This window comes from Telopea speciosissima, chromosome 7 (assembly GCF_018873765.1).
Source record: "Telopea speciosissima isolate NSW1024214 ecotype Mountain lineage chromosome 7, Tspe_v1, whole genome shotgun sequence".
NCBI lineage: Eukaryota > Viridiplantae > Streptophyta > Magnoliopsida > Proteales > Proteaceae > Telopea > Telopea speciosissima.
Window position 1 is genome coordinate 12,050,754 of NC_057922.1, and position 25,295 is coordinate 12,076,048.

The window sequence follows — 25,295 nt, forward strand, 5'->3', positions numbered from 1 at the left end:
AGAAATTCTGAATAAGAACTTGGAATTCCAAAAATCCCACATCCGAAGTAGGTGATTGTTTTTGTCTTACAAGTTTGAAATGTCTTTTTATTTATTTATTGTGTGAAGGGCCAGTGATGCGCTTCCACGAATTGGATGTCAAAGCTGTCGGCTAAAGATTGCCAATCCCTCCAAAATGTATGGTTCTAATCAATACTTCACCTAACACTAGGACAGGTACCTCTGTGGTTGGTAAGATGGCGATTCCTCTCCTTTGATAGCGTGTGTCAGATAACATCCTTGGTTTTACGAGCCCCCTTATAATAGAGTATATATTAAGAAAGAGAATGTTATCAGTGCCGCCGCGCAGGCGGTGTCTAGGCCCGCACATGGGCAGTCTGTGTAGGGGGCAAGATGGTTATTGCACCCACTCCCATGTGTCTGGGCGCAACCTGTGCTGTGGCCCAGAGAACAATATCCTATATTAAGATAAGGGTCAATCTTCTTTGTGGAGGATTGTGGCCCATGTGTGAGTACGGGGCCAATGAGAGGGCATATTTGCATGATCATGGGAGTGAGATTTCATGAGGTGGGACGACCATTTCACCGTCCCCTATGTGTGGATATGAGCAATAAACTTTCCCACAAAGAACTTTCTTCATTAAGATAATTAAAACAGGATTAGATCTGGTTTAACATTATTAAGTTGTAATTGTTCATTAAGGGTGTCACAAATGAGACTAGATTAATTGAACGGATTGATTGAAATCGATTGGATCTAATCGAAACTGATTGATCAACCTCCTTATTGGTTTGATCTTGAATTTGATTTTGAAACTAATAAAACTAACCATCTGTCCGGTCTGAAATTTAGAAAAAAAAATCTATAAAACTAATAAAATTAAAAAAAAACTTTTTCCTTTTTAAACATATAAAAAATCAAAATGAGTTGACCGATCAGGGACCGTTACAAGAAACCATAACGGGATCAAAACTTACCAAAACAATAGCTATCGGTCTTGATTTTATTTTTGTAAGTTGAACTCCTCTTCTGTTTAAAATTGGACCAAATAGATATATAATAATGGGGGTTAAAAACTCAACCCGAATCGGACCGAGTTGACTATTTAAGATCCTTAGTCTTCATGAAGGAATTGATGTCAGGAAGGATACTACTCTTATCCCAATTTGGATCTTCTATTGCCGAGCTGTCTGGCAGGATCGTGCTGCGCAAACACAGCAAGATAAAAAATGATCCCCTTATCCCAGCCCGAACGCCTTGCGCGAGTGTTAATGACTATATGAGGACCATTTTACTTGTATGTGTTATGGGTTGAGCAGTATTACAAATTATGTTAAGACCATTTTGCTTTTGTGTGACTTATTATGTTTGGACCATTAATTTGCTTGTCTGTGGACTGTGTGTTACTGATCATGTTAGGAACATAGTGTGTGTGGTTGTCTGTTTATGTTAGGACCATTGTACCAATTAAATAATACTCTCCCATTGTTCCCTATTACGTGGTATGAGACTCTCGCATTTGACTTTGGGTGAAGGAAAACTCGATCCAATGTAGTACAAGGCCCCGTTTATTTAGAGGGGAAGGTGGAGTGGGATTGTTGGGAAGATGAGATCCATATGTTGATGGGATTTTATTAAGGTGAAAATGTTAAGGGAATCTTTATATGCTAGACTTGGAAAATTATCTCCTCCAGTTCCCTGTCCGGCTCAGATCCCCAGTTCCTCTAATAGGGGGTGGTGGACCCCACCCGCATAGAGTGTTCGGGCATGGATAGGATGGTCATTCCAGCCCCCCCCTTGTAAGAGGAACTGGGGAACTGCGTCGGGCAGGGAATTAGAGGAGATAAAGATTTGCTAAACTTACTTTTCCGGTTTGTTAAATTGGCATGCGCTGAATATATTAGCCAAACTTTTCTACTTCACTCCATTTTTCTTATTCATTAGTTATATCCTAAACTTTTGTATGTACATCGCTGCTTGGTCACGTGGTCTCTACGCCAGTATTTGAGCCAATAGAGGAGCACACCTGGATATCCACCTAGGAGGCAGAGCCGTCATTTCCCGATGTCCGATGAGAAGGCATAGGGGGGTGAGACCAAGCAGAGATCTTTTTCCCATAAATCAATAATGCTTTTTATGTCTGTGAAGGGGTGTCAAAATAGAGGTCGAATCAATAAAACCGATCAAATAGAACCAAAACCGATCAGACTAGACTCTTTTCGATTTCATATTGGCTTTAAAAGAACCAGTGAAAAATCAACAGTGACCGAACCAATGAAAAATCAAAAGACATATCCAGTGCACGAGGATCCTGCCACTACGGGATTTGGGGAGGATCATAATGTACACAACCTTACCCCCGCTTCGTAAAAGGCTGCTCCCAAACTAGATCCTCCAGCTTCCGCCACAGCTGGAAGAGAGCCAAATTAGAGAAATTAACTCCGAAACTTTGGACCAAATCCATATCCTCAATGTCTAGTCCGTCTGCATTGATGGATACTAATATGGGACTTCCACCGTTATTAGAGTGCTACTTTTCTCTTATATGAGATTTTTTATTATTTTCTCTCCTACTCTAACCATATGAGTCCCAGGTATCATATTTCCATGCAGATTCCTCCCACACTAGTATTATCCGGAATATAGCTGAAAATCAGATTTTCGCTAGGATGAATCGTCCGAGTCGAATCAAAGTTTTTGTAAAACATGATCATGATGTATGTAAACTCGACCAGAATAAAAACAAGAAGACCCAACTAAATTTTACCAATCCGTTATTGTCCCATTTGCCCCTCAAAGGAAAAAAAAAAAAAAAAAAAAAACTCCACTAAAGCACCTTTGACCTTTCACCAGTCACCCCCCACCACTGCCACTTCGCCAACCTAATAGAGGGATTTTTGGCTCTTAAATCCTACTAGAATTAAGATATTTTTCTCTCTCACCTGGTCGTTGATCTAATAAGTGAATATCATCATTATGATGAAAATGTGAATCCCAGAAGGAATTCACTTGGCAGATTGCATTCTTCACCAATAACATATGTTTGGATAAGACAGTGGAGGATGGGATTAAAGTGGATAATGAAGGACGCACGACAAAGAAGAAGAATTGTTGTAAACTTTGAGATTGAACGGTTTAGATGAAGATACCTTTTAAGATGGAGGACTATAATATGTTTGTGATATGGGTACATGTTACAATGTCACATGGTATTGTGACACTAATCACAACCCTCAATGTATTTTACCAAAATTACCAAAAAAAATAAAAATGTATTTTACCAACAATAAAATAAATGTGACTCACTCTGACGTGATTGTTTTGAAAACGAAAAGTTAAAAAACCTGATTTTCTAACTATGGTGGGAAACTCTCCCAAATATGTGCACACGGTCATGCATGAAAATTATGCCTAATGTATAACTTTTGAGCTGCCATTATGGATAATTTTTCCCGTAACTTTTTTTATGGGGAAACCGTTCACTGCATAAGAGCACAATGGCTGCCGCATGCATTGGTGGTAGAAATTCCACCATTCATGGGGGCAAGGCAGTCATCCCCCTCCAACCCTCCAACCCTCCAACCCCAACAATGTGTCTAGGTGGAGGCCATTGAACTATTCTCCCCTTCTTTTTTTTTATACAAAAAGAAAACCTTTGTAAGGTGAGGTCATCAAAATATTGGTGACCAATTTTGGGTTATGTGAGTTTGAAAAATGATCACTTGTTTGACTCAGTTTCCAAATAATTTTTTTTTTAATTAGAAAAGTAATTCATTAAAAGAAAGAAAAAGATTACAAAGATTCAACATCCAACAACCATGGAAAAAAAACGTCAAATCAAGAGAAGAAATCTCTCCAACTAAAAAGCAAAAAATCAATAAAAAAGAGAAAATTTTCTACATGAAAAATATCAAATTAAGAGAAGAATTATTTTCTACTAAAAGCTAAAAAGATCAACAAAACAAAAAAAGGAATGGACCAAGTTTTTCTTTTAAGTCATAGAAGCTCCACGGGGATTCATAGAGCGAGGGCTTTAGATGCGCACTACAGGATATTTTGAAAAATATACTAAAACCCTATAAGAATTTTGTGAATTCCAGGATGGTGTGGTGAACTTTTTCAACATGGTGAAAGAAAATTGCTTCCAATAAAAGGAGAAAGTTTCTCACTAGTGTTCTTAACATCCATCAAGACTACTGATCACCATGGTGAAGGAGGAAGAAAATTTGGCTAAAAAAAAAAAAACCTGAATTTATATTTAAATACTTTAGTTTCAGCAGATAAAACTGAGTAAACCAAAGGATCAAAAGAGTTTTCTTGTATAAATAATTGTAAAAAAAATATTTCCACATGGCCATCTAAGAAATAATCTCCTAAACGGGCATATCTAATTTTGCCACATGAAAGAATGATGCAACAAATCTGATAATCGGATTTCTAGGAAATGGTTTGTTTAAGCTACACGTCAAATTTCAATTTCAAACTCTATCTTTAGCCTCCCATCTAATGCATTATCATGTATCTACAAGAAAACCTGTTGGTATCCTAACCACAACTAGATCTCTCATAATCTTCAAAGCTTTATTTTGCTAATTGGCAACATTCTATTTGGGATATTGAAACTTGATATTAGAGCAGGAGTCAGGAGACCTTTGGATATACCTGTCCACAAAATTTTTACCCAATCTGACCAACCATATGTCAAACCTAGGAGTCCATTAAGGAGATTTCTAACTTAATGTCCCTATAACAAAATCGGATGTTGTATAATTAGCTAAACGAAAACAGAAAACTAGTCAGTTGTGCAATGCATGCCACCCCTGCGCCTATACACAAGGGCACACAAAATAACCGCCGCACCCCTGATCATTTCCACCTTTTCAGGGGGTGCGCCCATTCCTTGGATAAGAGAGAGAGAGAGATTACATTTGATTATTCTAATTAAATCATATATAGTGTATGCTTTTAACAAATCACATCTGCTCCAGAACTTGTGACAGATGATCTCCATTCAACATGTAGATGAATGGCTCCTTATAGAGCATGTTATGGTGATTAAAAACAAAAAACAAAAAAAAAAAAGAAATCTTATAATCACCGACACCCATAACGATTCCATATGTCAAAGCAAAATCTAGTCAAAATGGATCAATAACATATAAAATAGCTAGACATAAGATCTGTGTGATCTTATAATTTAAATTTAAAAAAAAAATAAAATCTATGCCATTAAATAACCCATAGTGAAATGCCCAAGAATCATAAACAAGGAAAATGTGAAATCATCACTAATTAATTGCAAAACAAAACCATGCATGAATGATAATTATAGAGATATAACTATTTCTTTTTTAGGCTTTTGTGAATGAAACATTTGATCTACCAGAAGAACCCACCCCAATCACCCCCAGCCGGCCCCAAAAACAAACAAAAAACCGAACCAATCAACCACAGCTTAATGGCCTCTACATTTGCTGCTGGCAATCACATGTCATAGAGAGAATAAGTCATTCATGTTGTTGGGACTAGAGATGTGTCAAACAGCAGACGGTTTTGAAGAAATTTATTCGAAACAACACATTGTTAGCATGCAATAGGAATCTACCGATGACTGAAAACCTTCATCTTTTTCTTTGGTAAAAAACGAATCCATTGCGCAGCACGTGAGTCGTATGTGGATGAAGAAATACAAGATACCATTAACTACAGAGTGGATAATGGCTATTTTGTTGTACATTGCATTGATAGGACTTTTCTGGCTAGAGAATCAGTTAATCCATTAGCTTCTCTAGAAATATACGAGAAAAAAAATTATTGACAAAATGGGAGAGGTGAACTACATCAGCAATACCGATGACTGAAAATCTTCATCCAATGTCAACATTTTTGCGTTGGATTTCAACAATTGTTCATCAAACATCGGCTTAAATCGGGTCAAATCTGGATGACTTGGTCAAACCGAGTTAACTATTTTTTCTTTTTTTTTCTTTTTATCTTAAAATCTTTAAAAATCTTAAATTTTGAATTATAAGTCTTAAAATTTGTTTATTCAAAATTCATTTTAAGGCTTATTCCGAATATTATCTAATCGTATGAAAATTAGAGAGTAGTTTTGTACAAAATAATTGAAAATGCGTCACACAAAGTAAAATAGAATCTTTTATAAAATAGTAGACAAATGAACTTGTTTTCAAATCATTTTTTAATAAAATGATTATAATCATGAAATAAATTCAATCACAAAATTTGGAAAGATTTTAAGGTCTTTTACCACCTTTTGACCAAGTTCAACTAATTACAAATAATAATTTTATAATATATAAACAAATCAAGGCTTTGAGGGGAGTTTGGCAAAAAAGAGATTCCTTCACATCATAACTAGTTGGGAACACCAGCTGCCAACTTTGTTCTTAAATCCTTCCGCAAAATCTTGCCAGATGAAGACTTCGGAATGGCATCGATGAAGAAAACCCTGTTGATCCTCTTGTAAAACACCACCTGCAAGCCACCATAAACGGTAAAAAAATTCTGGTTTTAACAATGGGCAGAGGTTTGCTACGATGCTAAGGTGGGAAACTGCACCAATGAAAGGGCGGATGACCCACCATTTATCTAAGAAGAGAGAGAATGTCTGTGTGGACCTCACGTCACATTATATGAAAAGGTGTGGGAAGAAATTCGCTTGACAAGTTACCACTTCTACCACTTACACCTCCAGTTACAATTTGGGCCGGGCTTGGGCTGTGGAAGCCCATAGTTTGTTGCAATCCTGATTGAGATTGTTCTCAGTATGGGCTTGAGCTAGCCCTATAGGTGAGTCCACTTAACTGAATTGTTTCCATCTTAGTGATTATTGTATTGGGGAAATTAAATTCACCTGTTTTGAGATGTATTGCTTGATTTCATCCTCAGTGACAGTGACATCGTAACCGTTGGATTTCACAACAAATGCAACTGGAACCTCACCAGCAGCTTCATCTTTCATGCTGGAACCATGCAAAGGTAAGGTAATCAGAATCAAAGAATTAATCAAAATTGAGATCAGAACAGATAAAAACTTGAATCCATGGTTGAGCTAAATACGGGACTACAGCGGCATCGGAGATCTTGGGATGCGTGAGAAGCATCGATTCGAGTTCAGCAGGGGCTACCTGGAATCCTTTGTACTTGATTATTTCTTTCAATCTATCCACAATGAAGATCTCATCATCCTCATCAACGTAGCCAATATCCCCTGTATGTAACCAACCCTCTTTGTCAATGGTTCTCTCTGTGGCCTCTGGATCATTCAGATAGCCTGAAGAAAATGGCAAAAGGGGTAGATACGTCATTTCGTTTCCTTCCCTTTTTAATTTCTAGGATCATTTCTCATGGGTCGGGTCGGGTCGGGTCGGGTCAAATATGTGATGGAGCTTTTGTATAACTGACATATTACTTGCGTCATAGGCTCATAGCCCACAAAGAATGTAAGGAACCTCAGAAAAATTATTATTCTGTATTATCCCTTTTTTGGGTTTGGTGAGGTAGTGGTGGACCTGGACCAACAGTTCTTTAACCTTTTGGCTTTTAGGATCCCCCAATAAATAGCCCATCAGGGCGTGGGCCCATATCCCGAATGTTGGTGGGTCATAGAACAATCTTGTCCGTTCAATTTATGCTTCATCATCAATCATAAAGACTTATGATTTTAAAGCTGAAAACAATGATATCTGATGGGGACTACCACAAAGTTGGAGGAGGGTCCTTATTCTAAACCTATTAAACCTAGAAAAGTTGCCAATTGCTCAAAAGTTCATACTTTGATCCCTTCCCTTTTTCATCACTTTTGGAATATAAAAATTTTCTATGGTTGGTAAGCTCTCCATGTTTAGGTGACCTGCCTTTTATAAAATAAGTTCCACTTGGGTCATCTTAAGGGACTTCATGAAAACATTTTCACTGTTTTCTGGTCCGCCCCATCTATGCTTGACCAAAAGCAAGACTTTAGTTATACTGTTAAGTGTTTAGGATAGTGGATAGAGCCATGGTGAAGGAGGAATTCATTCATCGAAAGCCATCATTGTACGGGTGTCAAAATCAAATCAAAATTGTTTATTGAAATTGAATCGAGCTATTTATATTATGGTACAAGATTTTGAAGAAAAATTCGATTTCGTAAAATCTTGAGACGAGACAGTAGACGATACAGGATTTGTTCAAGATCTCGGTCAAGATCTCGTGGTATATCTCGATCTCGATTCAACTTGATCGAAAATCAAGCTATAAAAAGGCACTCAGCGAAACTTCGAGTTGATTTCGATCTCAACTCGAAATCTCGCCTCTCTCACTCTGCTATGAAGGAAAAACACTTGGAGGTGAGGGTTTTGGTGCTTACTTTTGGTAAATTTCACCTCAAATGAAGAGTAAAGCTTGAAAATTCAAGATTGAAGCTTCAATATCAAGAGAGGATTTTGGTGTTTATTTTTCATAGATTTATAATCAATACTTATTTGTTGACTATGTAGTTTTTATCTGTGATACAATGTCCACCGACACTCATTTTAGTACTAGCTTCTCAAATGGTAGGACTTGTTACACACTTACACTTGTATTTGTTTAATTTATGTCTCTTTTCAAGTTTTTAATAATTATTAACAAATCGCCAGACCATCACCATGTATGATTATGAATATGATGCCTAATGCTTAAATGATTTATGGTTTGATGTTTTTAATTCTTAATACTTAATTAAGTTGTTTTACATCTTTACTTTAATTATATGTGTTCTAAATATTGTGGGGAATAGCCTAGGGTAGAACTCACCTACGTCATAGACTACCAACTTAGGGTCTAAAGTCAAAATACCATTTTGGGTTTGAATTTATAAAAACTAATGTTTTCATTGTGTTTAGAAGGCCTAAAATAAGGTGGGTGTCAAGTTTTAGGACCTATCTCGGCCATATGGTCACTGAAACAGTGGTGAGTTTCAGTGACTATATGGCCAAGATAGGTCCTAAAACTCACCACTGAATTAAGACGGAAAAAAATACACTAACTCGCCGAGATCTCACCAGAACTCGGTTTCGTGGTCTAGCGAAACCAAGAGTGAAACCGAGATGTAAAACCTTGGTTTACATCAAAACTGTGAAACAATTAAAAAGTGGTTTATTTTTTTAGGAAAAAATATCTCTACTTGGAGGTGTTTCCTACGCCCTCTCACAAGGTACCGTGAGATGACGCCTCTGCCCCTTGGGTAAATACTCAAGAATGCTCACCCAATGGCCCAAACACTTGTCCAGAGACCATGCGACCAAGTAGAGATCTCTTGCCCATTTTTTTTTATTTTAAAAGTGAGACTATTTAGTTGAATGGTTTAAATCGAACCGAACCAATTAAAAACCATTTAAACCGAAACAAATATTAATAATATGTAATGACAACAATTAACTATTAATGGTAACAATAAATAATAGTAAATATATAATGGTACAAATAAATGATTCTGTATTAATGGAAAAAAATGATTATTTAAAGAAAACATATAAGAATTCAATTCATACTTCCATTTCAATTAAAAAATAAAATAAAAGACATGTAATGGAAAGTAGCGGTTTGAATAAAAAATAATTAAAAAACCTTACAAAACCATTTAAATCGAAACCGTTTATTAAACGGTCCAATTTTTGTTTTACCTAAAAAACTTGCACCCAACAAAATCGAAACATTTAACACCCTTATAATTAGATGGCCGGGTGTTTGAAACAATGAAGAGCATTTTTCACCTTCAACATATGCCCAAGCCCAACGGATTCGGACCCTCTCCTACGAGCCCAACACCCAAGGAGTATTCGATGAGTCATCCAACAGCATTGGACTGCTGGGTGTGCGGGGATGTGTGCCTGCATAGGATCCAATGCACATCCCGGCGCAGCCCATTGCCATTGGATGCCTCATCGGACACTCCCTAGGCTATGGGCTCGGAAGAGAGGAGCCTGATCCCCAACATATAGGGAAGAGTAATCAGTAATGAGAATTTTACCCAAAAAAATCAGTAATGAGAATATATACTCCTATTGAATCTTTCACCCATAGTGAAGGGGGGTAACTTTCGCCTATTACTTAAGCTTGAACATGTCCTCCAAAAAATGGTTCTCCAAGCCGTTAGTAGGGTATGTTAGCTAGTCTACGTCTCTATGTCTATCTTTCTTCTCCTCACATAAGATGACTTTGCTGCACTGCTATGTGAGTTAATGTTTTATCACACCTCATTGATGTGTCCCTCTATGCCGCTTGCTCAAAGAGCTCTCACCCCTTGCCTTTTTTATCCTTAGTTAATGAGTTATCAAAAATGTAAAATTTAACCAGAATGAATCAAGTAATCAAATAGAAAAATGTCTAAATTCTATCAAATTTGATTTAAGATCTAGATTATCCTAAATCAGGATCGGGATTTGTCTCGACTGATACTGATCCAGATTATCCTAAATCAGGTCGAATTGGACGGATTTACTTTTGTTTTTAAAAAAAAATAATAAAATAGACTTTTGTAAACCTTTTTTACCCTTGGTTTGTATCGATCCACTGATACGGGATCACCCCAGAATTGATATCACTGTCTACCGATTCCAATATGATTGGACGATCCAATACCGATTCCTCAAAGCATGATAAGATAGAAGGAACAAAGGATCATGATCTTCTACGGCGCATTGCCCGTAGCTGCCTGTGCGGCCCAGACAGAGCGCCGCACACAATGTCTACCTTACCCCTGCCCGAGCGGGGGTAAGGTAGACATTGCGCACGACGCTCTGTCTGAGCTGCACAGGCCGCTATGAACAGCACGCCATGGAAGATCTGTATACAGGAACAAATCAGAACATATATATACATACCTTTCATGATTTGGGCCCCTCTGATGCAAATCTCTCCAGCCTGATTAGTGGGTAGCGAAGCTCCAGTCTCTGGGTTGATAACCTTCAACTCAGCATTCCTAGCAACAGTTCCACATGCTCCAGGCTTTATATCAAATGCTTCCTTTGCAAATGCTAGGCTCATCGATAGAACGGGCCCAGCCTCTGTCATCCCATATCCCTAATCATGGTATTTATATATAATCTTAACTCATTATAATCTTAATTATCAAAATTAAATACAATTAATTCAATAAAAATTATGAAATTAAGAAATGTACCACCTGTCCAAGCTTGGCATTGGGAATCTTAGCTCTAAAAGCATCTTCAAGCTCCTTCCCCATAGATGCAGCCCCAGACTTCACTAATCGAATCGACGATAAATTGTAATTATCGATGACCGTACAGTTGGTTATCGCTAAGATGATTGGCGGCACCAATGATGCCACGGTAACCTTATATTTTTGTACAAATTCCATTAGTGTACAAATTTCAAATTTAGGCATAATCAGAATCGCCGCGCCGACTCGTAACCCACAAAGCAGAACCGAGTTGAGTGCATAGATGTGGAACAAAGGCAACACACATAGCAACACATCTTCACAATGGAAATTCAAGTTAGGGTTTTCCCCATCCACCTGCTGAGCCACACTAGTGATACAGCTCTTGTGAGTCAACATAACCCCTTTCGGCAACCCGGTTGTCCCGGACGAGAACGGTAGCGCCACGACATCTTCCGGGTTGATATTTACAGTCGGCAACTCATTCTCATCCAACTGAGTCAACTCGGTGTAATTTAAACAATCCTCCGGGGCCGAGTCAGTGCACACAATCTTAATATCATTCTCTTGAGAGAAATTCCTCACCTTCTCAACATAACAAGCCTGTGTAACAATGAGCTTAGCATTGGTGGCTTTTGCTTGCTTTGCTATCTCTGCCGACGTATAGAAGGGATTTGCGGTGGTTGTGATAGCACCACGATATGAAAGGCCAAGGAACGTGAACACAAACTCGGGCGAGTTGGGTAGCAAAATCATGATCACTTGACCTTGTTGGATTCCGAGTTTGCTGAGTCCGGTGGCAACTTTACGGGAGATGAGCTCCACGTCAGCGTAAGTGTAAACTTGACCGGTTGGACCATTGATCAGACATGGGCGAGAGCTGTATTCGGATATGTTTTGGAAACAATAGGAATGGAGAGGGAGATGGTTTGGGATGTAAATATCTGGAAGCTTTGATCGGTAAATAAACTCTTCTTTCTTCTTCTCCATTAGATTGAGTTGCAGAGAGAGAGAGAAGCAAGATCTCAGTGTAAATGAAATCGTTGGCAGTCATTATATAGAATTTGAGAGCTGATACTTTGCCGCCACTTTAGCTTCTGGGCTGTGCATGTTACAATGAACAGTGGGAGTTGGTAAGATTGTAGATTAACCGTTGGATCAGTATCTAAGGGATTTTTTTAGCTGTCGATGGGATGTTCATAAATCATAAAATCTTCATACCAAGGGAAGGGACATGATATATTTGGAAAGAAAGAGAAAAACATCCAATATAAACCTTTGCATTTATATGATGCTTATCTATTAGAAGGGAGAGGTTTATCTGAACAAGCGGCATAGAGAGCACATCAATGAGGTGCGATAAAACAGCATTGTACATTGGACTTGGATGGCAATGAGGTCTTGAAGGAGATGATACCATGGTTCTAAGTATCGGTATTGTATCGCCTGCATTGTACAATACGTACCAATTTTGCTAGTCATCGATACCGATATCGTATTGATAGCATGGTACGGACAAGGGGTAAAATGATCGAAAAACTCATTTTTTCAAGGAGATTCAAGGGTAATTTTGTCTGATACAACTGATCCAAGCCGTACATAAGAAAAAGATAACACCAGCTTGGTCTCGTGGTTTATACCTATCTTGTTGAAGAACTGTCAATTAAGTTTCTCGGAACCACATCTTATTTTTAGCCTCGAATGTGGCAGTTACGATACCACCACCACCACCACCACCACCTACAGCTACCAGTGCCAAGAACGATGGTGGCCAATAGGGTGCCTTTTCCGTTTCACAATTTCCATGTGGTCACCCCATCAACCAGCTATGGCGTTAAGTGCTCATAACTCTGTTGGAGCGGTGTATTTACACAGTGTCCATCAAACCATGCATGCAGCCAGCGGTTACTTCTCTAAAGAATCCCCAACTCCTCTATCTTGTCGAAGAATTATCAGTTAAGTTTCTCCAAACCATCTTATTTTCAGCCTCGAATGTGGCTGTTACACACCGCCACCACCACCACCTACAGCTACTAGTGCCAAGAATGATGGTGGCCAATAGGGTGCCTTTTCCATTTCACAATTTTCACGTGGTCATCCCTTCAACCAGCTATGGCGTTATGTGCTCGCGTAACTCATTGGAAGCGGTTACATAGTGCCCATCAAACCATACATGCAGCTAGTGGTTATTTCTCTAAAGAATCCCCTACTCCTTTGTTATGTGTCTAATGGGGCTTGGTCTAGTGTATAGGCGTTAGATTGGGCCATCCAGTATTAGATAGGTTAAAGGGCTTGAATTTCCTAGGATTGAAACAATTTCACTCCATCAGTAAATACCAATCCATGTGGCAATGATCCTCTCAAACAGTCATGAGTCCTCGATCACTCTCTCAATAACCACGATGCTTTAATTGTCCATTATTACTCAGCTAGTTTCTAATGGTTTATCTACCATTACAACCCCAACTATACCTCTCCAAGCAGATAACAACTCTGCTCTCCCTTCTTCCCACTTATAGCAGGAATGTTCCTGCTACAACGCTGGCAGCCAAGGAAATGAAATCTTAAAGGATATTTTAGAAGATACTAAAACCAAGGAGGGTATTTATGAACCCAAAGAGTAAATGAGTTATTTACCAAAAAAGAAAAAAGCTTAGATTAGATAGAAAACTCAAATCATCACCTTAAAAATAGAAAGTTTTGAAGGAATAGAGAAGTAATCCTTGACAAATGAATAATTTGATTGAAGGGCCGCAAAGAATCACCATATTAAAATAGGGAGATCAAATTTTTTTTTTTCCCCAAGGGCAGTGGAAACATAAAGTAAATTACAGAATTTGCCCTTTTGTAGCACAGAATATATTGTAGTATGGCAAGAACTACTTGGGAAAACCAGCTGCAAGCTTTGCTCTTAATTCTTTCCGTAAGATCTTGCCAGATGGCGCTTTCGGGATGGCATCGGTGAAGAACACCCGGTTGATCCTCTTGTAGAACACCACCTTTTCCATTGAAAAAAGAAAATCTGTAAGAAAATTTTTCCCCAAACTACTGATTTGCCACTGAGACATCTAGGGTTATACTTGGGCTGGGCTTGCTCAGAACCGGGCTGATCCAATTGGCAAGCCCATTTGGCCTGGTTCATGCCGGCAACTAAAATAGGCTTGGGCTTGATGGATCCTATGGTCTTCTTTATTGCAGATATGTTTGGTACTCACCTGCTTTGAGATATATTGCTTGATGTCATCCTCCGTTATCTCGTAACCATTGGATTTCACAACAAATGCAACTGGAACCTCACCGGCAACTTCATCTTTCATTCTGAAACATTAAGTAACACGAAGATCAGAATCCGGCTTTCTCAGAACTGACAAAATGTTAGAGTAAAGAGGACTTACGGGACTACAGCCGCATCGGATATTTGAGGATGAGCAATGAGCATGCCTTCAAGCTCGGCGGGAGCTACTTGGAACCCTTTGTACTTAATTATTTCCTTCAATCTGTCCACAATGAACATCTCATCATCATCATCGATGAAGCCGACATCGCCGGTGTGTAACCAACCTTCTTTGTCAATGGTACTCTCCGTGGCTTCAGGATCATTAAGGTAACCTGAACAAATTCAAAAGGTCAGATGTATCATTTTCACAGCCAATTCTTAAGTACCTCGATTGGCCTATCAACTAAATCCATGTATTAGATTATGGGCCAAGAAATGCCCTACTTCATTCATGCATGGTCTTTCAGCCAGGCCCATTAAGCCCATACGACTTTAGCAGTGGACCGGGCTAAAGGGGGAAAAAAGCCATTCCTGAATCTTGATTGTGGGTAGGTACAAAAGAAATTGGGTATTTTCTATCGGACGGCCTAGAAATAGCCACTTGGAGATGATTGTAAGCACTCATTAGTTAGGCCTTGTGGAAGCATTAAGGGTCCTTGCCCCATGTTGTCAAAGTCAATACTTTGATATTTTCCCCTTTCAAGACTTTTGCAATACAAATTGTTGGCTGTTACGCTATTCTTGATACTGGTGGGTAGGTGAGGAATGTGGTCAACAATCGCACTTGTTAAGAAGAGCTCACCAACCATGCAAGGTGGAGGTTGAGTATATGAGATTTCTTTTATTTATTTATTTATTTATTTATTTATTGTTGGACATATTTATCCATAATTAAGCATAATATCTTTTTACAAATGTTAATAAAATAATAATGACATTAATGATTAATTTATGTGTTTTTCTTAATTTTTATTGATTTATTTTTCCTTTTCTTACTTTCCAAACATAGATTTAGTTCAATATAATTTGTTTATTGACTTTAGGATCAAGTTTCCCTTCAAGCCACGATGAAGAGAAAATCACTTAAGCCACGACATCCAAGCCTTGGATGGAAATGAGAAAGAGCACTTTCGACCACATACAATAAACAGGTGTGAATTTAATGATGAAACCGACCCTCCGAAATCCAATCATGGGTAAGTATACTTTTAAGAAAAGGAAAAACATCCTACTTGGTGGCAAGAAACTTTTTATTAAATTTTAGGCAAAAGGTTAGGTTCCGTACACGTTCCTATTCTCTCTCGCACATGAGGTTGTTGAAATGACAAATCCTCATAACTGATATGGAATTGAAATCCTTTATTATGCCTGTGGAATTGTGTACTCATAGCTTTAATATTTTTGACGACGTCTAACCCAAAAACTTGAGGTTCAAGATGGGGAGACATTTTCCTTAAGGTCACAAGCCTAACAACTATATACTACTCGACTGATATGCGGCTAAAATCTCCCATCTTTATCATTCAAATCTAACCTCATGTTTTCATGAGAAGTGTTTAGGGGGTATTTTTTGGTTAAAAAGTGTTTAGGGGGGTTATGGGTAAGATAAGTAATATTTGTTAAAAAAAATTTGTGAAGGCATGGAAACCTTACGCCTAAAAAAATGAATGGAATGAAATTAAAAAGGTGATTTTACCTTTCATGATCTGGGCCCCTCTAATGCAAATTTCTCCAGGCTGATTTCGGGGTAGAGTGACACCTGTCTCAGGATCAAGGATCTTCAAATCGGCATTCCTGACAACGGTCCCACATGATCCTAATTTTATATCGAACGGCTCCTTTGCAAAAGCGGAGCACATTGACAACACTGGTCCCGCCTCTGTCATCCCATAACCCTGTTGTGTACCATTCAAAGTATTAACACATTGATAATTGGGTTTTCTTAATCTTACCAAAGCAACCTCATATAGTGTTTACACAAAAAAAAAAAATCAACCTCACAAGTCATAAGTACTTCATTTAGACTAACCCCTTGCCCCTCCCCAAAAAAAAAAAAAAAAAAAAATAGTATACCATTGTTTTGGTATCAGAAATCAAGCAACTAAAGAGCGAGTTAGCTTATCATAGATCTAGAAGTAATGTTTGAGCTAGCTCATTTACGATCACTCTTTCCTGATGGTCGAGTTGATCTACAACCATCCTTGTGCGTTAGTATGCTTTGACACAATAGCATGTTTATAGGTTTTGTACGTCTGACTCAAATAGGGGCGGAAAGACTCTTCTTAACCACAATTTAGGTTCAACTTGATAAGGTTGAATTTGAATGGGATCAAATCAATATCAAACCATGGTCTTGAAAATAGAATCTAGTGTACGATAAATCAAATTAGTATGTAATGACCATTGAAGAGGTCAAGCAAAAGAAATGGGAGAGTACGGATGAGGCTCCTCTATAGTGCGGTAGGATGTGTAGCGCACATCCAACGGCCAGTAGTGCTCAGGCACGTAGCCCAATACACAGGCCATTGGATGTGCATTACACGCCCTATCACAATACAAAAGATTCAAATCTGAAAGAATACAGACCGATGTTGAGGTTTAGAGCCTAATGGAGGACTATGGACTCCTCTCTTGTTTCTCTCATTGGAGTTCTCTAAGTCATAAGAGAAGAGGCACTACCTATTTACAATTCATAATGGAGGGTTCCCATACACCCAAATTAGTTTTCGAGCATCATGGGAAACCTCCTTCCAAATTTTAAATAAAAGCATATAATTTGTTGGCACTACTTCGAACACTATTTGACGATATCAAAATTTTAGGTTCACATTTCTCTTAACCCATGGTGAAGAGAGAATCTCTTCATCTATGGATTCTAGATCAATTCCCCACCAAATATGAACTCATCAGATCTGTAGTTGACTTTTCCCAAAACTACCCCACCAAATGCTAGACAATTATAGAGAAGATGTCTTTGATCCAAGGAGATAAGCCTCCCTATTAGAAACTATGAGGAATAAATCAAAAAATAATAGATACAAATTAAGGTAATGATATAAAAATATCATTAGTATGTGGTGATATGAAGAAAAAAATTTAGTCAGGTGCTGAAGAGAGAGAGAAAGGCTACAAGCCAAAAGTATATCACCTCGGAAAGCCTCAGCCTCTATGGGAAAGGCAAATTTTAATTCCTTGCTACCAACCAGTGTTTAGAAAATAGTTTTTGAGTGAGGGATGAATGGGCCGCTTGTCACGTGTTTGTGTAGTTATGAATATCTCAACCACCAAAACAAAAAAAAAGAAAGAAAGGAAAATAAAGACCAACCGTTAGGTATCACAAGCTTCCCCAATTCCCTATTATGGTAGCCAACCACAAGAAGAGATTGCTATGTAAACTTCTACCAACCTACTTATATTACAAGACTCACGAGTCACGGCCAGACTTTCTTTAAAATCTATTTCTTTAAATAAAATTTGGGGAAGATATTCGTCAAGATTCTCATATCCACTCTTTCAAATAAGAGGAATAGGGGTATTTATGTCATTTTAGATGAATATTTATATTAATTTAATTAATTTTAATATTGACCGTGCACATACACAGCTGTACATGAAAACTTTTATTATGTAGTAAAAAAAAAATTATTGCAAATAAGATTTTCTCAGGGACCACATTTATATGAAAAAGCAAAGAATTTTTTCTTTTTCTCTCATTCCTATTGCTAGCCCATAAGTAAGTAGGATATATAGCAACTAGGGATGTAAACGGATCGGATTCGGATCGGATGTGATCGGAGCCGGATATTCCCTGGTCGAATACGGATACCTCTAAACGGATTCGGATGCGGATCGGATTCGGATTTTCACCATCCGTTTACATCTCTGCCTTGTGTAACTGGACCTTCCTCCCCTAGCGGATACAATTCACTCTCAATCCATATCTCTTAGATCATGATTCTCTTTTCATCATATTCTAGAACTTATTTAATCTTCAAAACCTTGAAATCATTATTTACTTAATTTTTTATTATTAAGTATTCGGATTTTTTTCGGACGGATTTTAATCGAGTATTCGGATTATTTTCCGGATATCTCTAAACGAATACGGATGCGAATTCGGATTCGGATTTCGGTTATCCATTTACATCCCTAATAGCAACCCAAAAGGGTGAGTAAGGGTAGTGTCTAAGCTCCTAGAGGAAAGGGCGTCCAAAGAGAAAATTGCGGGAGGGGGACAAAGAGGAACACATCTTGCCGGAAAGAGAGTCAAACATGCAATCTCTCTCTAGGACTTAAGCCAATGCTCTATTTACGATGGGTAGCCATCACCACACAAAGTATGAAGAAGCCCTATATGCTTATATAGCATAATATAGGCTTGGGGATTATTGAAACAAATATCAATGTTAAACATAGTAGCAGTAGTAGTAGTATTAGACATACCTGGCCAAACTTTGCATTGGGAAGCAAATCTCTAAGGGCATCTTCAAGCTCCTTTCCCATGGGTGCCGCCCCAGACATGACTTTCGTGATCGATGATAGATCGTACTTTGCCGCAACCGAGCTCTTGGTGATTGATAAAACTATCGGTGGAACCAACGGTGCAAATGTCACCTTATACTTTTGCACCAATTCCATCAAAGACACAATCTCAAACTTCTGCATGAGCAGAATCGTTGCTCCTACTCGTAACGCACACAATAACACAGTGTTGAGAGAGTAAATATGAAACAGTGGTAACACACATAGCAATACATCGTCAGTCGTTAGATACAAGTTAGGGTTTTCTCCATCAACCTGTTGAGCCACACTCGTTACCAATCCCTTGTGACTCAGCATCACACCCTTAGGTAAACCGGTGGTTCCCGATGAGAAAGGAAGAGCCACGATATCATCCGATGAGATCTCAACACTTGGCATCTCGTTCTCATCCGATTGAGTCAACTCGGAGAAATGAATACACCCATCTCGAGCCGAGTCAATACACACAATCTTAATATCATTCTCTTGTGCTAACTCCTTCACCTTGTCCACATAACAAGCTTGTGTCACTATCAATCTGACATTGGATTTCTTAGCTTGCTTTGCAATCTCGGCCGGCATATAAAATGGGTTCGCCGTCGTGGTCATGGCGCCGCGATATGAAGCCCCAAGGAATGCAAAGACAAATTCCGGCGAATTAGGTAGTAAATTCATGATGACTTGGCCTTGTTGAATGCCTAGCTTGTTAAGCCCGGCGGCAACTCTTCGAGAGATGAGCTCAACCTCTGCGTATGTGTGTATCTCGCCGGTGGAGCCGTTTATGAGACATGGACTTGAGCTGAATTGAGATATGTTTTCAAAGCAATAAGTGTGTAGTGGGAGATGGCTTGGGATGTAAATGTCTGGGAGTTTCGATCGGAAAATGAACTCTTCTTGCTTCGGCTTCATCGCTGGGGTTTCCGTCACCGGAACTGAGATCGGCACCTCCACCGCCACCGCCACTGGCTCCATCGAAAGAAGTTGTAAAGAGAGGAGGGTTAGGGTGTTAGGGAGAGAATTGAAGTTTGGTTTGTGTTTTTGTAGAGTCTGAGAAGTTGAGAGACTCTGAGGTTTGTTTGTGGAGGAAGAGAAGGTAAATATAGGAGACTTAGGACTTAGGAGTTGGTGGGGAAAGGTAGACGAACGCAAGGGTAGTGGGGGGATTATAGATGGGATTTTGGAATTTGATAGAATGAAACTGGGTAGAGAGATTTCTTTCTTCTTCTTTCCTTTCTTCTGTCTCTTGTCTCTTGTGTCTTGGTTTAGGGAAGAGTAGAGGGGGAAGGGGGTTGGTGAAGACTGAAGAGCGGGGGGGGGGGCGTGTTTTGGACATTTGGTGGACGAAGGTGATGATGGTAGTGATGGTTGAAGGTGCATATCACGTTGACCAAATGACCTGCCCACTTGCCACGTAGGATTTCACCTAACACTGTTTGACTGTTTACCGGACAAACCAGTTGCCTCTTGAGCCGAATTATATATGTTACCTACCAGTAGGGATGTAATTGGATCGAAATCGGCCCCGATAATGGTATATCCGCGTTGCATCTGATTAGCTTTTGGACAGATTCGGATAGTGTTAAATGGATACGAACACGGATACGGATCGAATATTTTATTTATTTACATGTAAATATAGCTTTTCAAATAGCTATAGTCTATCTGGATTCGTATCCTTTTAATTTTCGGAAGAATTCAAATAGTACTAAATGGATAGACACGGACAGACACGGACACGGTAACGGATTTCAGCTATTTGTTTACATCCCTACCTACCACCTTATCTATTGGTCGGTTGGCTTTGATGACTTGATCTTTATACTTGGCTCAGCTATTTAAGCTCGAAAAAAATATGGCTTGGAGTTGAATTGAAACTCTCTCGTGGAAAGGAAATGGAAAGGAAATGTTAGTGAATGCACAGAATTGTCTCCCTATCTTTGGGAATCTTAGTTGATGACTGATGATGTATTGTTATAGTTGAAATGATGAACCAGCCGTTGGATCGGTCACCAACCGGCCGAAGATGAAATCTCAATCGATCATGTGTACAAATCATCGGACGGTCAGGATCTTATCTAGAAATATAGCAACACTGTTAAGTGGAGGCTTTAGATTTGATTTGATGTCCCATTAAGTACGTTGAAAATGAGCAGCTATATGCGTGCGTTGCTCATGACTTAAAAAACATGTCCATATAAAAAGAGGGTAGAAGTTGGGCTTCATTTGGAACTATATATCAAGCTGGGCCTCGTGCTCAAACCTTTTTCGAAGTTACTAGTTGCTCAAGCCAGGCTCTCCCGAGTTCCACCTCTAATAACTAATATAATTCCATGTGAAGATTAGACATTTTTAGGGAAAATAATGGTCACAATGTAAAAGTGTCATGACTCTTCCCTGACACATGACTCTCTTCCCTGACACATGACTCTCACTTATATGAATTATATGATATCTTCTTCACTGCTCCCATTGTCTTGACGTGAGAGATTTCATCCCACATTGGCAATGTGTATCTTACCCCCCTTTTTTTTATCAAGATTTTTTGGTTCATACTTGTTTTTCTAAATTTTGGTCCAAATGGTTGATTGTGGTTGGTCCAATCAATATCATTTTTTACACCCCACCATTATATATATGTTGGTTATGAAAAGTGAAAGTTAATACTTACTTAAATTGGGTTTGGTTTTACCTAACTACCTACCCAATGTTTTTTTTTTAATGCAGAGAAAATTTTATTAAAAACTATACAAAAAAAAGAGAGTAAAGATTGTCAACAAACCTCTCCTGAGCTTACCTATTCTAGCTTTCACAGCCAGATGATGTGCTATTGACACTATCAATCTATCCTTTTTAAGTAATATTACAAACCTAATAAACTTAATTAAATCAGTCACATCATAAATAATGAAAATAACTCTCATGGACATCCAGATTACGGTCCTTTACGGAGCCAATTAGCTAGCTCTACTCAATTTGTCCATGCCACTAAATCTTTCCATCCCAATTCCTTTTTTTTTTGGGTAAATTTTCCATTCCAATTCCAATGCACACTGCAGTCCTTGTTGCAATCCTTGACTTATGCATCCTATAATGCCATAATCCACAAAAGCCATAAAAAACTGTTGGTTGAACAAAAAAAACTAACTATAGTCTATAGTCTATCCCACCTCGCCTTAAGAGGGATTGAAATCACTAAAGATAATAGGATAATTCCAAAAGAACATAAGCTCTCATAATCTTTTAGATAAAGTAATTTGGGGTGGAAAATCTCATATAAAAAAAGACCATAGGTTGAAAAATATGCAGTTTAGAAATCCACCTAGAAATATTGTGCATATGAGAAGATTATGGATTAGGTTGTTTATTCTAAAAAATACAGTAATTCCTATGTAACCAAATAAAATAGAAGGTAACATCGACCACAAATAAGATTACTACTTTATCGTGCTTAGAGGAAAAAAAATAGATGTATTTTTCTCTCGATCAACTATCATAATTTATATTTTCAAGAAAAAGGGAGAGGAATTTCTAAGCAAACGGTATAGAGGAGCACACCAACGAGCTGTGTCTAAACAGTATCGTGAATGAGAGGGCAACAAGGTCATTTTATGTTTGAAAGAGAAAGATAGAGATGGGGATGCTAATGTATCCTGACACATCAGCTTAAAGAACATGTTCCTAAAAAGAAAATGGGAAAAAGAACCTTGTCCGGGAGTGTGGCCTACACCAACACTCCCATGTGAAAAGATACATCTACCCCTTATTTTGATGAGGAGAGAGATAGGCATGTGGGAGTATTAGCGTAGACAGAAAACTATTAAAGATTGCATAGTGAAGAGAGATAGACACATGGGAATGCTGGCGTAGATAGAAAACTACTTCATATTATCAAAGATTGCGTAGTCTCTCTCTCTCATGAATTTTTTGTTTTTTGTTTTTGTTTTTGTTTTTGTTTTTGTTTTTGTTTGTTGTTAAGAACACAGACATTGAAATCCAATACTATAGTCTCACCCACCACAGGCGCGACCCTATTACGAATGAATACCAACTTTTAACGCATGTTGATCCATTAAAAATGTAGTCATCAATGGAGTATATAATAGTGGGCCATCCATTAATTTGGAACCATTTGTCACAGGTGCGTCATGCATGCATAAGCACGCAAATTAATCTTTTCATCATCTTGTTTTATTGATTACGCATCAAGGTCTACCCGGCTTATACTCTTAGAAAACAAATTTAGGTTACCTGTAAGGGAGTATATGCATTTCTGAGTGAGATTTTCTTGATTAAAACCTTTAAGTTGTCAAATAATTATTATTATTTTTTAATATAACATATTTTCTCTTTAAATAACACTAAAATCTTATCATTCCAAAAATTTATTCGGAAAACATAGAAAATTATGATAACTCTCGAAAATAATATGATAGCAACTTTGAAATAATTTTTGAAAGTCATGTTTTATCATTTATTGAGAATAAGACAAACGGCAATGAAAGAAGGTTAAATGTTCTAAATACACCTATAGAAGTGTCATTCAAACCTCCCTTCAAGAATTTGTTCACTAAATAAATTAAGGGGAGAGATTTCCCATCATGGCCCATGCAACTATATATCTTACAACATGCATGGCAGCTCAATTGGCAATGAATCTTTTAGCATATATGATAATATATGTGATAAACCACAATATATTTTAATACATGATCCTTTAATTTATTTATTTTTTTCTGGTAGGTTTCAACCCTAGAGCATAATACTAACTATCTAGGGAGGAAATTTCTTATTTCATGGCTAATAACGTAAGAGAAAATATTCATAAAAAAAAAAAAATGCATTTCGTTACATGATAGGGAATTAGATTAAAATTTCAAAAAAAAATTTTACGTACAACAAGTCCAGAAAGTATGCATGTATTCATGCTGAGAATGATCTTATAAACCTTCATGTAGTTGATAAGACCATGCCTATGAATAATATTTCTTTTCATTTTTCAAGGAAAATCCACGAAGAAAATAACAAAATTATGCTGTCATCCCCATGTCCATCATTCATCATCATTCATGACATTTTACATAAAAAATGTTAGTACAAGTATCTTGATTGAAAATAAAACTTTAACAGAACTGGTCAATAACAAATGGATAGCTAAAAATATAAAAGAAAATGTCAATACATGGGAAATATGGTTGAATCTAACACTAAAATTTGACATGTGACCGATTCAAACCGACCTGTCAATCCAACAAAAGAAATGCCACATTACCTTCCATGTAGCACAATTTGTGGACCACAAAGGAAACCTTTTGTTAGCTGTGCAAAGAGCCTTTTGCAATTATCTATTAAGAACTTAATATCACCATTGAGGGAAGCCAATAAAACTAATAGAGAAATTTCTTTGAAAAACATCTGTACTTAATGTCCTTCTCTTTAGCTAGTATATTTGAAAAGCTATATAACATAAAGTGCCCTAGAAGGTTATTTTACCTTATATTATTGTGCTATATTCCATGCACCCTTCTATTTTTCAGCCTTTCATTTATTGGCATGCACCTTCCATCATCATGGAGTAATTCAAGGATTTATCTTTCCATGAGGTCAACTCCTGGGTTGAAACTTCACAAATGCTCAAGCAAGAAATATCTCCATTTTTTGAAACATATCTCTCTTGACAAGCTGTGCAAGAAATCCCTCCATTTTTCAGAGTAGACACCTCATTTTGTTACCCAGAGACTATGGACACTAATGAGACTAGGAAACTATAGTGTGAGCCAATGGGCTAAATATAATTTTAAGAGGACCTCCATAGTATCTGACCAGCTTTCCAAAGCGAGAAAACATAGAGCTTGAGCCCAACATTCACAAAATTACCAAAAATTCCACTAATATCAATATCTTAAAAAAAAAAATACTAGAAAATATATTATTTGGTACATTTTAACCGCTAGTTGTGTTTAGCAACATGAATCTTTGGAAGTTGTTTTCTTCCCTTACATGTGAGACACTTACTATTGCATCTATGTGTTGTGCTCTGTGGTGTATCAATGGTTGTTGCTTTTTTATTGGATACACCAAAAAAAAATTTTATTGGTGTTCGTGTCTGAGCCCCCCTGAAATAAAAAAACCACATCTATGTTGATGCAGGTGCTACACGACTAGACTACGATCTCTTGCCCTAAAATAAAAAAGAGTGATAAAGTGATTGAATGCAACTTGTCTTCTTTTATAGTTTTATTATATGAATTGTATGCTTCATCTATATTTTGCTGTTAATTTTGAATATTTGCTAGTAGTCCATGAGGTGTTCAAAGAAATGCCAAAAC

General features: G+C 37.8%; 2 protein-coding genes across 2 annotated transcripts; both read right to left on the reverse strand.

The window, feature by feature from the left end:
• Positions 1-6,319: 6,319 nt before the first annotated feature.
• LOC122670109 (4-coumarate--CoA ligase 2-like) lies at positions 6,320-12,198 on the reverse strand. The gene is made up of 5 exons (XM_043867076.1): positions 11,175-12,198; positions 10,873-11,071; positions 7,085-7,298; positions 6,879-6,987; positions 6,320-6,499 (listed from the first exon to the last, which is right to left on the reverse strand). The coding sequence occupies exons 1-5, from the start codon at positions 12,159-12,161 to the stop codon at positions 6,380-6,382; spliced, it is 1,629 nt and encodes a 542-aa protein (XP_043723011.1). The 5' UTR covers positions 12,162-12,198; the 3' UTR covers positions 6,320-6,379.
• A 1,614-nt stretch (positions 12,199-13,812) lies between these two features.
• Positions 13,813-19,956, reverse strand: LOC122670107 (4-coumarate--CoA ligase 2-like). Its single transcript, XM_043867074.1, has 5 exons — positions 18,892-19,956; positions 16,145-16,343; positions 14,567-14,780; positions 14,387-14,489; positions 13,813-14,170 (listed from the first exon to the last, which is right to left on the reverse strand). The coding sequence occupies exons 1-5, from the start codon at positions 19,939-19,941 to the stop codon at positions 14,051-14,053; spliced, it is 1,686 nt and encodes a 561-aa protein (XP_043723009.1). The 5' UTR covers positions 19,942-19,956; the 3' UTR covers positions 13,813-14,050.
• Between the last annotated feature and the right edge of the window lie 5,339 nt (positions 19,957-25,295).